The following is a 16,532-nucleotide window of genomic DNA, read 5'->3' on the forward strand; positions in this document are numbered from 1 at the left end:
GTAATCAATTACTGCGCTAAATAAAACAACAATTATCTAACATTGTTATATAAATTTGACTTTAAACCTCAAAACATGCAACGGAAAAGTTTTCCACAATTTATTATAAAAACATTTTACATAAAACAGCGTCAAAATCATGAAAATAAATCATTCTCCTATTACATTTTCAACCATATTTAGAGAAGTATCTACATTATCGTTTGCTACTTCATGCATCGTATCAATTGAGTCTGCTGCAACTTCTGTAGCGTCTTTAACAGTGTCTTTAATGATTTCAGCTGTATTTCCAACGGAATCAAAGGTTTCGGTAGCAATATCAACTGTTTTGTCGACAACATCTGCTGTAAATTCAACAGTATTATCAACTGCATCTTGTACCATATCTTTTACTCCTTCTGTTGGAATGTCCATTACATCTTGCATTGAATCTACAGAGTTGTCAACAATGTTATTGGCAGTGTCTTGAACTATTTCGACTGCGTTTCCGACCGTGTCAATACTTTCAGCCACAATGTCATTCGTGTGTTCGACAATCTTTTCAATATTTTCAGCAGTATCATCCATCGTATCAGTAACAAAATTTATTGGGTTCGCTACACTTTCAGCCGAATCTAGCATAATTTCTGTTGCATCGTTGATTGGATTATCAACAACATCTGCCATTATATCTGATATGGATTCCATCGGGGTTTCTATTTTTTCAAACGAATTGGAAACATCATCTTTTATATTGTCTATGACACCTTCTGCTGCATCGAGTGTATTATCAACAGCATCTTCCATGGTATCTGACACTGTTACTATTTGGGTATCTGTATTTTCAAAAGAATCCGGAATATCATCAATCATATTGTCTATGACACCTTCTGCTGCATCGAGTGTGTTATCAACGACATCTTCCATGGTATCCGACACTGTTTCGATTGGGGTATCCATATATTCAAAAGAATCGGGAATATCATCAATTATATTGTCTATGACACCTTCTGTTGCATCGAGTGTGTTATCAACGACATCTTCCATGGTGTTCGACACTGTTTCCATCGGGGTATCTGCGTTTTCAAAAGAATCCGGAATATCATCGATCATATTGTCTATGACATCTTCTGTTGCATCGATTGTGTTATCAAAGACATCTTCCATGGTATCCGACACTGTTTCCATAGGGGTATCTATATTTTCAAAAGAATCGGGAATATCATCAATTATATTGTCTACGGCATCTTCTGTTGCATCGAGTGTGTTATCAACAACATCTTCCATGGTATCCGACACTGTTTCGATATGGGTATCTATGTTTTCCAAGGTATCGGAGATGACATCAATCATTTTATCTATGGTATCTTCCGTTGCATCGAACGTGTTATCAACAACATCTCCAATGGAATCTGAAATGGTTTCGATTTGGGTGTCAATGTTTTCAAAGGAATCGGAAACATCATCAATCATATTGTCGATGGCATCTTCCGTAGCATCAATTTTGATATCAACATCATCTTCCAAATTATCTGCAATGGTTTCTATGTTTTCAAGGGTATCGGAAACAACATCTTTTACATTGTCTGTGATATCGTCTGCAATATCGAGAGTATTTTCAAAAGAATCTACCAAGTTGTCTGCTACAACATCGATTGGGTCTTCAGGGGTGTCAAAAGAATCGGATATTTCATTTTCTGTTTCATCGATTGCATCTTCGATAACATCTGACATTGAATCCGTTTCAGAAAATTCGTTATTCAATGTCAATGAATTTTCTAAACCATCTGCGTCTTCAAAAATGTCCAGCGCATCAGCAACATTGTCTTTGACGATTTCTAATGAATCTTCGAAAATATCCGGCAATTCATCAATGTTCTCATCCGCATCGTCAACTCCTAGGTCATCCGATTTAAATTCCCTATCATCTATGCTATCAGTGATGTCATCATTTTTGTCCACTATTTTCTCTAACACATTCTCAATGTTGTCGATGCTATCTTCAACTGAATCGTCGATATTATTATGTGCTTTAATTAAAGTGTCGTTCACTTTGTTTTGAATATCTTTAGGTTTAAATGTTATTGAAGCTTCGTCATTTATTCCAAAATTTACATTATCAAACATATTTTTAAAAGATAGGTCAGATATTGGAATGAAACTTCCTGGAACTATCTGTCCGTCTTTTATATCATCGATGATTTGCACGTTATCACCTACGTCGTCCTCGTTGATGTCATCGTCAGCATCATCTGCTTTTAGTACATCTTTAATGTGTTCTACAGAGTTATCTACGACATTGGCTATTTTATCTACAAATGTATCTTCTACAATATCGGCCATGTCATCTGTCTTCACAAGGGCTTTTAATTTATCATCATCATCATCATCATCATCATCATCATCATCATCATCATCATCATCTGCCTTTAGTTCATCTTTAATGTGTTCTACAGAGTCATCTACGATATCGGATATTTTATCTGCAAATGTATCTTCTACAATATCGGCCATGTCATCTGTCTTCACAAGGGTTTTTAATTCATCATCATCATCATCATCATCATCATCATCATCATCATCATCATCTGCCTTTAGTACATCTTTAATGTGTTCTACAGAGTCATCTACGATATCGGATACTTTATCTACAAATGTATCTTCTACAATATCGGCCATGTCATCTGTCTTCACAAGGGTTTTTAATTTATCATCATCATCATCATCATCATCATCATCATCATCATCATCATCATCATCATCATCTGCCTTTAGTACATCTTTAATGTGTTCTACAGAGTCATCTACGATATCGGCTATTTTATCTTCAAAGATATTTTCTACAATAGCGTCCATTTCATCTGTCTTCACAAGGGTTTTTATTTCATCTACATCATCATCATCATCATCATCATCGTCGTCGTCGTCGTCATTTTGGCCAGGTTTGTAAAATGGATCAATACTTTTATCTCCGTCGATGATGTCTTGAACATCCATATCCTCTAACAGACCATCTTCGATTCCATCTCCGCCTTCTTCTAAATCAATAATTTCCTCTATTTTATCTCTTGCATTTTCAACGACTTCTTCCACAACACCGGGAAGTTCAATATCACTTTTGACAAACTCATTTATGTCTTCTTGAGAGTCTTTAATATCGTCTATAATGTCAGGAACATCAACGATATCTTTGACCGTATCAACTGCGTCACTTGCTAAATCTTTCATATTGTCTATTACTTCTTCAACGGTATCGGGAACGGCTAATACGTTATCAATATCAAAAGCAACATCATAGCCACCGTCTAAAGTAGCGGCCGTAAGAACAGGCAAAAATTGTAACGTTTCGACAGGATTAACATAGGTTTGTGTTTTTATAACGTTTCCACCTACTGTTGAATATGTGACGTCCGAATTTGTACCGGACAGCACTCGGGTTTCAATTTTACTTTTAGCACCGCTTCTTGTTATAGTTTGAGGGTAAACTGCCGATAATGGCTGTATTGGAGAAGATCTCGCATTGTCGCTAGTTGAAGAAACAGTAACACGAGGAACAGAGATTACTTCTTGTTTCAATGTGGGAAGCTCTGGGCCACGGGAAAAATCATGGCTTAGTCTGTCTCGGACAGAAGAAGATACGTTAGGACGAGGAATAGAAATTACTTCCTGCTTCAAGGTTGGTATCTCTGGGCCACGGGCAAACTCATGGTTCGGTCTGTCTCGGACAGTAGAAGATACGTTAGGACGAGGAATAGAAATTACTTCCTGCTTCAAGGTTGGTATCTCTGGGCCACGGGCAAACTCATGGCTCGGTCTGTCTCGGACTACAACACAACAGCCGAGAGGATCTTGCGTGAACATCCCGGTCATCTGCAATGAATTTGAATATGTGGTTTTTCGAGTTAAGTCACAATAAAACCACAAATGAATGGAAGAAATTATATTCACATGTTTACGCAATATTCAAATATTTTTATATTAAATATTAATATTAATGACTTGTTTTTTTATTCTATTTCAGTATTTAGAGTTTAGCATGTATCACAAAACTACATTCCACCTCCAATTCATCAAAATAAAAATTGAATAAAATAAAAATATTTTGTCTATTTTAGTCACTTTTAAAACGTAAGATCCATTCAATAATAATGAATGTTATAGGGCTAAAAGGCATGAACTGTTTGTTCTTGACACTAGCTACTTTTTGACGCTACTTCAAACTATAAGACCATGCATAAAATGCAAACAATGCATGCAATTAACCTATGTTTGACTGTTGCAGGTTGGAAAGCTAAAGACACTAGCGAAATAAATTATTATAACGTGCACCAAACAATGAAGAAGAAAGATAAGGACAAAACCAAACAGTAGATAGAGAGACCAGGGCTGGTATTCAACGCAATATCGGATTTCTTGTTATAAATAAATCACAATAGAGTGAATGAAGCCAATGCTGTATGACCATAATATTGACTTAAGTTGTATATTGAAAACCACCCCCTGTTTGATGCAAAGGTGGGTTTTTTAAAAAGCATAATAATGTCCGTAGACCATCAGTTTGCTGACGTTCTTTTTTATTTCGATTATTTTCATTAAACGTTCTAAGAAATTTAAAGATGAAATTATCAAACAGTCGCATCTAGAACATGCCAAGACAAGAACCAGGGTATTTACGAAAGGTCTCAGACTGGACTATTTCATAGAATCAAGCAAAAAATGTTGAACTTCATTTTAATTTAGAAGTGATTCGATGGTAAAAAGTCTTGGCTACTCTTACGCAAGGCTAAATTTACTAGTCTCTTACAGTACTTACTGTATTTTATTTGTAGAAAGTTTACTTTCTTAAATTACCAAAATTAAATTCTGAGTAAAACGTTTAAGACAGACTGAAGACCTTCCGTAAACGTTTGCTCTCAAAGAGTCAGTAGCTAATAAACACTTAATCAGTCGGTTGACTTTTACCCTTGATCGTCGTTGGGAATACACTGGTTGCAGCTTAAAAAGAATATCAATGACATAATTTAAATAATTGTATCCTAGGTCATGCAACTATTTAATCATTGCGATGACACCTTACTGTGGCACCTTCATTCATTTTAAAAACTAAGTGAAGAAAGAAAAACAAAAAAACTAGATACTTTGCTTTAGAACAAACGTTTTTATACAGTTCAGTTTAGGACTTTGTTACAATAATTGATCAACACCAAATCGATATGGTTCTATTGATTTTCATTAAGCTAATAAATGTTTTAATCGTAACGAATATTTTATTCGTAAGATATTACTTTTTTTGTGACTATGCAATATTTAAAGCAGCACTCTCACAGATTGGCAGTTTTAACAATATTTTTATTTTTTGTTTCAGAATCACCTGAATTTGGTATCAATGCATTCAATCCAGTCATATAAGACAACTAACAACAGAACAGTTCTCAAATATTTAGAAAACTGCCGAAAATTACATTTTTCTATTAGCGTTAGTAACTCTTTTAGCCATTAAACAAATTTTCGAACGTAAATATGCAACACTGGATAATGATTTATTGTCAACAGTCTTATTTAACTGTTTTCAAGAAATTGCACAAAAATTGGTTCAATCCAAGACAAATAAAAAAAAAGGTTTCAAAACGCTCAATCTGTGAGAGTGCAGCTTTTAAGTAAGTGCCGTCATCACGTGAACAAGAAAAAAACAACATTTATTTTATCGAATACACGGATTACTAAACCTTTATATAAGAATGGGAAATATTAAGAATAAAGATACTTTTTGTAAACACGTAAACATAGCAATAATTGCATACTTATGATGCTAACAACCTCGTCACTTTTTCCTCAACATTACTTAGTTTCGCTAAACACGTCACGTACATGTTAAAGGGACTAGACACCGATGATACAATTGCAAGAAAAAAAAGAAAATTGTCAAAAACGACACATGCATCTGTATGTTTATTGGCATTTTTCCAATTCGAAATTTACTAGGTTTGTCTACCACGTAAATTCCAGTAAGTTTAAAAATAGCGTCGGTATAATTATCTGTACCCATAAACATATATGATTTAAACTTGAAAACCATAATGCACTATTTTTAAACGGGGACACATTGATGAAACAGCAACATGATTTTTGCGTTTATTATTTAAACCATGTAAAGTGACGTATCATCGGCCTCCTACTAACTGGCATTGACAATTCTAGGCTTGTTTTGAGGAAATACTGTTTTTGCCGATTTTTGAACAATCTGGTGTCTAGCCCATTTAAAGCCCCTTGCTGGTATTGTACCTTAAATGTTCACCAAATAATGCCTGAAATGATGCATGGATACTTAGATCCAGCAACATAAGAATACAGCATTCTCATTAAATATCTTGCAAATATGATACGGAAAAACAATCGTGTCATGTAAGTTATGAAGTAGGTTTCAACTGATATTTATGGTTTCAAATGCCGTTTATAAATTTGCTTGATCACTCACTTTGCCGTTATCAATAGGAATAAATTTAACCTTTTGGGTAATAATATAAATGTATTATTATATTTATCAAAAGGAGAAGGAATTAGAAACGCCTGTTCTGGCTCTATGCTTATTCAATTATTGATACTGAAAACAGCACGCTTTTATCAACATAGTTTTAAATACCATTTTTCATCCATTGGGAGAGATAAAAGCAAACCAGAAGAATGAACCTGCCTGCTCTACATTTTTATACATGGACGGTATACGCCAATTGTATGTTAGTGTCAATCTTGATCACTGTAATACCAAACGGTTTGATTACATAATTCTGTAATGCAATGCAAACGTTAACTTAAACATTTTAACTCGGCACCATGATAAATTCCGTAAAACGTAAGGCTATGGTACCTTTAATGTTGCATTCTCACAGATTGAAAGTTTTGACAACATTGTTTTTGTCTTGAAACGAGCCAAGTCTTTTGCGAAAATGCATGGATACTATTGATGTAAGACTGCAGACACAAAATAAGATCGCAGGTCTACATGTTTGTGTTATGATGTATTATGCGTTTTTTTATTAATGTGTTAGTAACTCTTTTAGCCATAATACAAACACATTAATTTTGTACGAAAACATGAGAAACGGCTATCAGATCATTTGTCAGCAGTCTTATTTCACTGGTTTTCAGATATTTACGCAAAAACTGGCTCGTTCCAAGACAAAACAATAACAAAAAAAGTTCAATCTGTGTGAGTGCAGCTTTCATGTAAAGCGGAGGCGAAAATGCAATTGTTTTCAGAGAAAAGTCCAATAGTGTAATTTGACTGATATCAAAATTATTCAAGAATTATTTATAACAATTTTAATATAACCTACCACAATGGACCTCCCGAATATGGATCCGTTGCCATAGAGAGTGGATGCGGCGTCGTTGATGTCCATATTTACCTCGCCGTACATGTTGCTGATGAAGTCACCAAGGTGACCGCTCGTCCTGGATTGTATGTGAGTATCCAAATGCAATTTAGCTGTGTAGTTACAGTAATGTGAACTCTTGAGTTTTAGTACTTAAGATCATTGGTCTTTTTGTCTACTACATTGCATAAAACAATGTGAGTATTGGTAAACAAATACTTTGAAACCAAACATTTCATTATATTTTTTCATATTGTTCGTTTTATGCACGTATGTCAAACTTGCATTTTTCCGTTTGCAAAGTTAATTAAACGCATACAGTACCGTTGGTTTCAACGAAGAGAGTTTAATAAAAGTTGTTCCATGAAGATGTTGATCTATATAGTATTACTATGAAGTTAACATTTCAACCCAACATACGCTTGTGTAGAGTGTATAGGGCCCACTGCCCTACATCCCCGTGTGACGTCGCCATATTTGTGCACTTCGAGCTTGTAAAACTTGCCCCACATTCCCACCGTGGGCATCCCGTCAATCCGAACTGACACTCGCAACGGACCGGCCTCGCCGCTCTTTACCTGCAATGATGCCCCATTTAGTCTGTATGTGTAGTTTTGTAGTTAGTTCTGGCTGAACAGAAAGTCAAGGTCCCCGCTATTCCTTGGACCTGGGTGTGGGGGGGGGGGGGGGGGGTTGGAGGGGGCGTGGTTACAGTTGACTGGTGCATAACAGTGTATATTTAATCAAGGTATTCGATTGAAATGCATTGGACTCCAATTTGTGGAGGTTTTCGCAAATGTTACAGAAAACAATTCTAAGAATATTTTACAAATCGAAGTTTTTATCAACTGTAACTCATGTAACATCAACGTAACATGGGTGTACTACCCTGTAACTTGCTTGGAATTTCAATTTGTGTAGGGTTTTGTAATTGAAGCAAAAGTAAACAGTGAAACGAGGTTAAAAACTCGCGACGTTATTGTCTGTATTTTATCCTGTTACACATGTAAATTGAACATAAGCACCCTGTTAAATGCATTGAAAGCCGCTTTGTACTACATCGAATTGTTACCCATTGATCTTAACATAGTTGCACAAATCTCATGACCTATCTCTGGGCTTGTCCCTCTATTTTCCAGTGTATTTTGGGGAAATTATCTAAGCCGAGAATCAAAACCGGGCTAGACAACGAACACTTAACCTTAAGTATGCTCTCGATTCTTATGTTTACAATGAGTTCAATGATATACGATCACATTGTTCTTTACACCAATGTGTACATAAGTATGTATGAGTGCTCTGATTGGGTATGAGACCACAAGTTCAGCAACTCGTTAATTGTAATTTTGTAAATGTTTACGCAAAAGCGATCACAATGGCGGACGGTTTCGTTGATTTATTGTCGACTGTCAGGCTATTGATAAGGAATACACTTGGTATATTTGGAAAGAGTTAAGCCACAATCAACCACTTAAAAGCTGCACGCTCACAGATTTATCGTTTTTACAACTATTTTATTTTTTCTCATGTAAAGAGCATTTTTTTGCGTAAATATCTGCAAACCAATAATAAAAGATTACTGAGAAAATATCAGATCGCAGATTTGCATATTTCCGTTCGAAAATTAATGTTTTATGGCTTAAACCGACGGTTTAAGAAAAACGCATAAAACATTAATTTTAGAACTTAAATATAAAAATATGCGATCTAAATTTTTGTCAGCATTCTTATATTACTGGTTTCCATGGATTTTTGCCAAAAATAGCTCGTTCCAAGACAAAAAATTGAAAAGTTGTCAAAACGTTCAATCTGTGAGAGTGCAGCTTTAACATAACCTTGAAATGCTTAGCTCATATGCAAACAACGGTTTATGGACGTTCCTAACTTAAATATATATACAAATAATGGTAAATGTTTTGTATTGCGTTTGATGACGTTTTAGAGACGGGGACAATGACTTTACTCATAGACAAATAGCAATATTTTGTAGTAGAATACCATACCTTTTGAATCAGCTGAATTGTTCCGAACACATCAGATATTTGACGAGAGTTTCGAACATGTGGAACCAGATGACACTCTCCATGTAATGTTTCTGTAAGAAAAACGAGTTGAATTTAAGAAAAATAAAGAAATAAAATTATTTATCAACAAGAAATGCAACAAAAAAAAAAACAAATGGGGGAAGGGGGTGGATTAAAGTCGATTTAAATTATGTTGTTAAAAAAGTATAATATATGTTACGCCTTTCACCTTTATCCGCCACTGGCACCGGAATTTCAAACTTTAATTATTTCTTTTAAAATTAAAAAAAACAATCTTATGATTTCAAACAATAATTTACGATGCCAGAAATGGAAAAAAATATTGATTTTTTTTTCAATAAAATGCACTTTGTACTGTACAGTAAACTGTGCATATCTTTAAACATTTTTTTTCTCAATTTTGGCATAGTTATTTTAAGTATGATATTTTCTTGATTAAAAAATGAGTTTGAAATCTGTTGCTAGTGATCTTTTCAAATTTCAAATGCTACCATAATTATGTGGGGTTATCAGACATCATAGATAAACATAACCGTGATTAATATGATACGATGATCAGCTTTATTGATTTTTGAAAACCATTAAGATGCTATTTATGTATTGAAACACTCATGAACGTGACATTGACATTTGAGAAAAAGAATATTAACATTATATTTGAAATCTCGATAAACATCGCACATATAACTAATTATTATAATTAACATTCGAAGCAGTTGAAAACTTTTACGCATCGTGACCTTGACATTTGAGATAAGGAAATAAAATTAGCATTACTTTATGACTCTCGATAAATATCGCACATATTTCGAATTATTATAATTAAAATTCGAATCAGATAAAAGCTATTTTGCAACAGTGCATACAAAATGTCTATCAGTAATATTACGTTTATCTTAATTATGAATTTGATATATAAGCCGAGTACATTGTACATGAGTAAATTCTATTTTTAAAGATGCACTCTTACTCCCAAATAAGATTAACCGAAACTAATGAAATTGTTTTAACATATCAAAAAGGATGAATAACTGTCGAAAACAATGGTTCTTACGAAGAATACCGAGTTTAATTTGAAAGAAAGGTGCACAAAACACGGTATTTCTACCTTATGAGATCCTACACCACAGTAAATCTTTAACCACCCAACAATCATTTAAATGTTGCGTTTTCAGCCATTAAATACACGGCTGCAATGTATTATCAGTAATTAATATTTTCCATAAATGCATTATTTAATGAGTAGTTAAAGGCTTATCACACAAAATAATGTTTGTTTTACACGTGTTTGTATTGATTTTGAATAAGAGTGTCACTTAAACGATTTACCTCACGTTCTATATAAAAACTAGTGTTGATATTGTGCAATAGTAATACATCGTATGCACACGTTCTGCATTTTAAATTAAGTAACACGTTTACGATTTGTATTCATAATCTGAAAATATCACCATAAAAAACATAACATCATGAATATCAATGATGAATAGTTCAAAAAATGTTCCGGAAAAGATCTCATTTTACCGACGAAGATGAAAATACCTTCATTAATTATGAAGTATCATGCATTATCCATTTTAAGATAACTTTCGTTAGCACATGCAATCTTTTGCCTTTATATATCAAACGCAGTGGATTAAACAGTAATCCATACATTGTAGTCTTATCCTTATATTCATAAAACTTCTTAAGTCACTTACATACTTAAGTCACTTCCATACTTAAGTCACTTCCATACTTAAGTCACTTCCATACTTAAGTCACTTCCATACTTAAGTCACTTCCATTCCATACTTAAGTCACTTCCATACCTAAGTCACTTCCATACTTAAGTCACTTCCATACTTAAGTCACTTCCATACTTAAGTCACTTCCATACTTAAGTCACTTCCATTCCATACTTAAGTCACTTCCATACTTAAGTCACTTCCATACTTAAGTCACTTTCCTAACTTTAGTATCTCCTTCGTGATATGAAGTAAAAAATAAAGAATTTCCAAAATTCATTATTTTCATTGAACACATTGAAAAAAAAAGCATACTTGAATGTTAAAATCACTTATACCTTTCTTTTAATTCGACCATGAAACATTTAAGCATTCAACTTAATTTAGGAAATGTCTTAAGATGTTTTAAGAATACGACCCTGTAATCTTATCATCGTCGACTTTGAAAAAGTGGTACTCAATATTAAACTTTCTTTATTCCTAAATACTGTCAAAACAACAGAAGTAGTATTGGGGAAACTAAAGTATGAGTCTCTGAACTATTATTTGGGCAACCTAAGTCTGAGTCTCTGAATTAATATTTGGGCAACTAAAGTCTGAGTCTCTGAACTATTATTTGGGCAACTAAAGTCTGAGTCTCTGAACTATTATTTGGGCAACTAAAGTCTGAGTCTCTGAACTATTATTTGGGCAACTAAAGTCTGAGTCTGTTAACCATGATTCGGGCAACTTTAGTATGAATCTTAGAATTACAATCTGGGCAACTAAAGTCTGAGTCTCTGAACTATTATTTGGCAACTAAAGTCTGAGTCTCTGAACTAATATTTGGGCAACTAAAGTCTGAGTCTCTGAACTATTATTTGGGCAACTAAAGTATGAGTCTCTGAACTATTATTTGGGCAACCCAAGTCTAAGTATCTAAATTAATATTTGGGCAACTAAAGTCTGAGTCTCTGAACTATTATTTGGGCCACTAAAGTCTGAGTCTCTGAACTATTATTTGGGCAACTAAAGTCTGAGTCTCTGAACTATTATTTGGGCAACTAAAGTCTGAGTCTCTGAACCATGATTCGGGCAACTTAAGTATGAATCTTAGAATTACAATCTGGGCAACTAAAGTCTGAGTCTCTGAACTATTATTTGGGCAACTAAAGTCTGAGTCTCTGAACTTTTATTTTGGGCAACTAAAGTCTGAGTCTCTGAACTATTATTTGGGCAACTAAAGTCTGAGTCTCTGAACCATGATTCGGGCAACTTAAGTATGAATCTTAGAATTACAATCTGGGCAACTAAAGTCTGAGTCTCTGAACTATTATTTGGCAACTAAAGTCTGAGTCTCTGAACTAATATTTGGGCAACTAAGTCTGAGTCTCTGAACTATTATTTGGGCAACTAAAGTATGAGTCTCTGAACTATTATTTGGGCAACCCAAGTCTAAGTATCTAAATTAATATTTGGGCAACTAAAGTCTGAGTCTCTGAACTATTATTTGGGCCACTAAAGTCTGAGTCTCTGAACTATTATTTGGGCAACTAAAGTCTGAGTCTCTGAACTATTATTTGGGCAACTAAAGTCTGAGTCTCTGAACCATGATTCGGGCAACTGAAGTATGAATCTTAGAATTACAATCTGGGCAACTAAAGTCTCAGTCTCTGAACTATTATTTGGGCAACTAAAGCCTGAGTCTCTGAACTATTATTTGGGCAACTAAAGTCTGAGTCTCTGAACTATTATTTGGGCAACTAAAGTCTGAGTCTCTGAATTATTATTTGGGCAACTAAAGTCTGAGTCTCTGAACTATTATTTTGGGCAACTAAAGTCTGAGTATCTGAACTATTATTTTGGGCAACTAAAGTCTGAGTATCTGAACTATTATTTGGGCAACTGAAGTTGATGAATATGTTTATTATGCACTTCATTTCACTGTTTGAACATGTACTACACATATTTGGTAATTTCAATCATGCAAAGGAGACTACAGCCAATGACAAACCATATCCTAACCCTATCCCACACTCTACTAATGACCTTGTCCTGAATATGTTATTGCTTGATGGTACAACGAAGTGCAACTCTTATGCACAAGTCAATTGTAACCACGATCCCCAGGTCCGGGGGGATATCGGAGGAAATAGGCCGTGTTTTTACTTTCCACGTGCCCCCGCAGTGCCGAATGAATGCTGTGTTTTGTTTTCGCGCCGAAAAAAGCGGGAAATGAACCCTACTTAGGAGGTCGCTCAAGCTTGATGGCAGTAATATTTGTTTAAAAAACAAATGACAAAAACTCATTTCCGTGTCGTCTAAGACATTTTGTTGATAGATGTTGGGACAAGCGTGAAGATAGGTTAGTTGCTCAAAAACCTGTTTAACCCCAAGGCGGTAATCCACACATGTATAAGTGAAGATATGTTCATGTATGCGTTTTTATTGCGTCGTTTAGTGTCTGTAATAGGTCTATACATTGGACCTTTTAACATGTTTTTTGCGAAGTATTTTGCTAATTGTCTCGTCTCTGTACTTTTTAAAAGTATTATTGAACCAGATAAACTGTACCTTCGTCCTTCTCCTGTTTGATAACGGCCCTGGTCACCTTTGGAGGAGGAGGAGGCGCGGCCCCCCATAGCCCGAACAGATCAAACTGGTTAATGTACTTGGTGTCTGTAAACAAAGAGGAAAGTTGTGTGTTATTCATTGTGGTAAATTTTCCAGAATTGAAATGCAATCTCAGTATACGCGTACAGGTGTCCGCCTCTCAACCAACAAGATCTGGATTTGAACCCCACCAGGGTGAGGGTGGACCTTTGGTATAGGTGTCCGACTCTCACCAAACACGATGTGGGTTTGATCCCAACCAGAGAGAGGCATATTGGTATCGGTTTAAGCATCTCTCCAAGAGAGCTGTAGCCTCGATCTTCACCCGTGGTACTTTTTAATGGCCTGTCAACAAGTACAAAGTTCTGGATTCAGCCAAGGAAACTCGATAGTAATTCTATAAACAATCAACTTTCATTTCAATCTAGCTAAATTAATAAGTATGAATAGAAAATAAGATAACTATACTACATCGTTTTTGACATATTATTCGGACACAACACACTGATTTTGTTTCGTGCTAAAATAATCTAAAAAGTTGTGTTATTTTAAAACAACCCGTAAAGCGGTTTTCCATTTTGCCTATGAACATAGCAGATTTGTGTAAAAGGAAATGAACGGTACCATTCACAGCACGAATGATGTTTTTTGGAAACATTATATCGCTTCCAAAAAGGCTATACCTTCTCTCCATCTCATTGGCCCTAATCAGGCATTCGGAACTCCTTGGCGTTTCTTCTATCGGAAACAACCTCTGATGTATGTCGGTATATCAGTAGAAGTACTTCGTGAATTTGTGCATAATAGTATAAGTTTACTGTAGTGTTTTAACATGTATGTTGTATATCTAAGTTTAATTGATTGCCAATTAAGTGAATTATTGCGAAAATAATTACGATTCCCAATAGTAAAGTTTCACTGCTATATTGAAATTCCAACGCAATTTAGTTGCAGCGTAGTTAACTATAAAGATTTCTGACATTGTAAACCGTCCATATACATCCGAGTTTGTTTTCGATGGTAAATGGCCACGGAGTTCCGAATGCCTAACTAAATCAATGTATGACGCCTTAATGCAGTTATCTGTCTAAATAAAAAAATGGCTTACCGGTAGGTCTTCCATTGATGGTGCTTACAAAACATGCAGCGATAACCACTGCATGCAACCAGAGCACGTGCATTTTGCCGCGTTTAATTTTGAACCAAAAAATGTCTTTTTCAAAATGTTACCGCCTTTTTTAAAAGTCACATCTCACATAAAAAACAACAGAAAAAATAATTCATAATTTGTATTTTCAATCACGAAATCGAATCCGAGGTTAAATTACTATCGAAAAAAAATGGTTTCAATAAAGACACTTGCGGTAACAATACTAATTGGTAACTAATTAGCAATATTAAAATCACTTGGCCATCATAAACAATACGCGAAACGTCTATGCGTCACCGTTTGTATTATTACTAATACCGTATATAAAACAACTAATAAATATCAACACTTTGAAAACGATCGCTCATATAATACAAGTCTATTCTCGTTGATCATCGATCAAATACAATAAACAATGCGAGATATTCGGAAAAAAGCAGGTTGGTCGCTCAATCAGATTTGTTTGTTGTTTCGGTATACTAATATCGTGTTGAAAGTTGTTATTTTATCTTCTTGTATAGGCGTACTCATTTATACGGTGGCATATAAATGCCTTAAGATAACCTGTTATTACTTGTTATTACTTATTAAGTGGAATTCGCAAATCATAAGTAGATAACCAGTCGTATAAATGCATTTATAGATAACTGGTAACACGAATCTTATCTAGTTAACCAGTTAGTAAGTTACTAAGTGGAACTCGCAAACCATAACTAGATAACCAGTTACTGCTACAAGCCAAAAATGCATTTATAGTTAAATGGTAACACGAAAATTACCTAGTTAACCAGTTATTTTGTTACTTATTAAGTGACATTCGCAAAGCATAACTAGTTTATGCTGTATTGCTAAAAAGGTATTAGGTGGCAGTTCTGGGCACTTTCAAATCAGTTTTTAGTCTTATGTCTTATTTATCTGACCGAAAAAGTTTCACGAATAGTAACTCATGGTGGTATACAACTGCTATAACTTGTTAACGTTCGTGCATTGTTTCGTGTTAACGACATAATTTTGGCAATAATTTTCTAGCTATGAAGTTAATATTCGTTGTACTTTTTTCGCAGTTCATACCGAAATTGCAGAAAAATACATTAAAAAGAAATAAAATATTCTGTTTTTAGGGAAGAGCAAACTTATGCCGGTACAGTCAAGAAGAAAACGTCACCTTCACCACAAGGACTATGCAATAGCTGATGTATGTTTTAAACTTTATCAGCTATATTGGAAACATCACGTTAGTACAACCAATCACGATACACCAATTTGCTGAAATGCGTTAGTTAAGGTATTTTACACTGTGCTCCTCAAAGACAAAATTAATCGAGTATTAGTATTTGCTGACGGATTCCAGTTGTCAATGTCTTAGTTTTGAAACTCCTGATGTTCTGTCACACTTTATTTCGTATTTTCTTTTTTTGTAAAAAGTGCAATTTACGAACCATGAGCGAGTCCCTTTCAGACTCCGTTATGTAATGGAGATGACAGGGAAAAGTCCGGCAACCATTTATTTATTCTGTTATTTTGAATATTGATACAGTGATGAACAGTCATGTAGTCACCCAAGATAATAAACTATGAAAGATCGCATAAAGCTTATCAACGCGTATTACTCATGTGTGAACTATATGCGTGGGACTGTACCGCAAATAGATCACTGGGAAATGTC

General features: G+C 34.7%; 1 protein-coding gene across 1 annotated transcript; it reads right to left on the bottom strand.

Moving 5' to 3' along the window:
• Positions 1-120: 120 nt before the first annotated feature.
• LOC128218183 (protein PFC0760c-like) lies at positions 121-15,128 on the bottom strand. The gene is made up of 6 exons (XM_052925764.1): positions 14,825-15,128; positions 13,678-13,782; positions 9,356-9,447; positions 7,773-7,930; positions 7,314-7,431; positions 121-3,849 (listed from the first exon to the last, which is right to left on the bottom strand). Exons 1-6 carry the CDS (start codon positions 14,895-14,897, stop codon positions 151-153), a joined length of 4,245 nt encoding a protein of 1,414 aa, XP_052781724.1. The 5' UTR covers positions 14,898-15,128; the 3' UTR covers positions 121-150.
• Positions 15,129-16,532: the final 1,404 nt, after the last annotated feature.

The sequence above is a fragment of the Mya arenaria genome, chromosome 14, assembly GCF_026914265.1.
Source record: "Mya arenaria isolate MELC-2E11 chromosome 14, ASM2691426v1".
Classification (NCBI taxonomy): Eukaryota; Metazoa; Mollusca; class Bivalvia; order Myida; family Myidae; genus Mya; species Mya arenaria.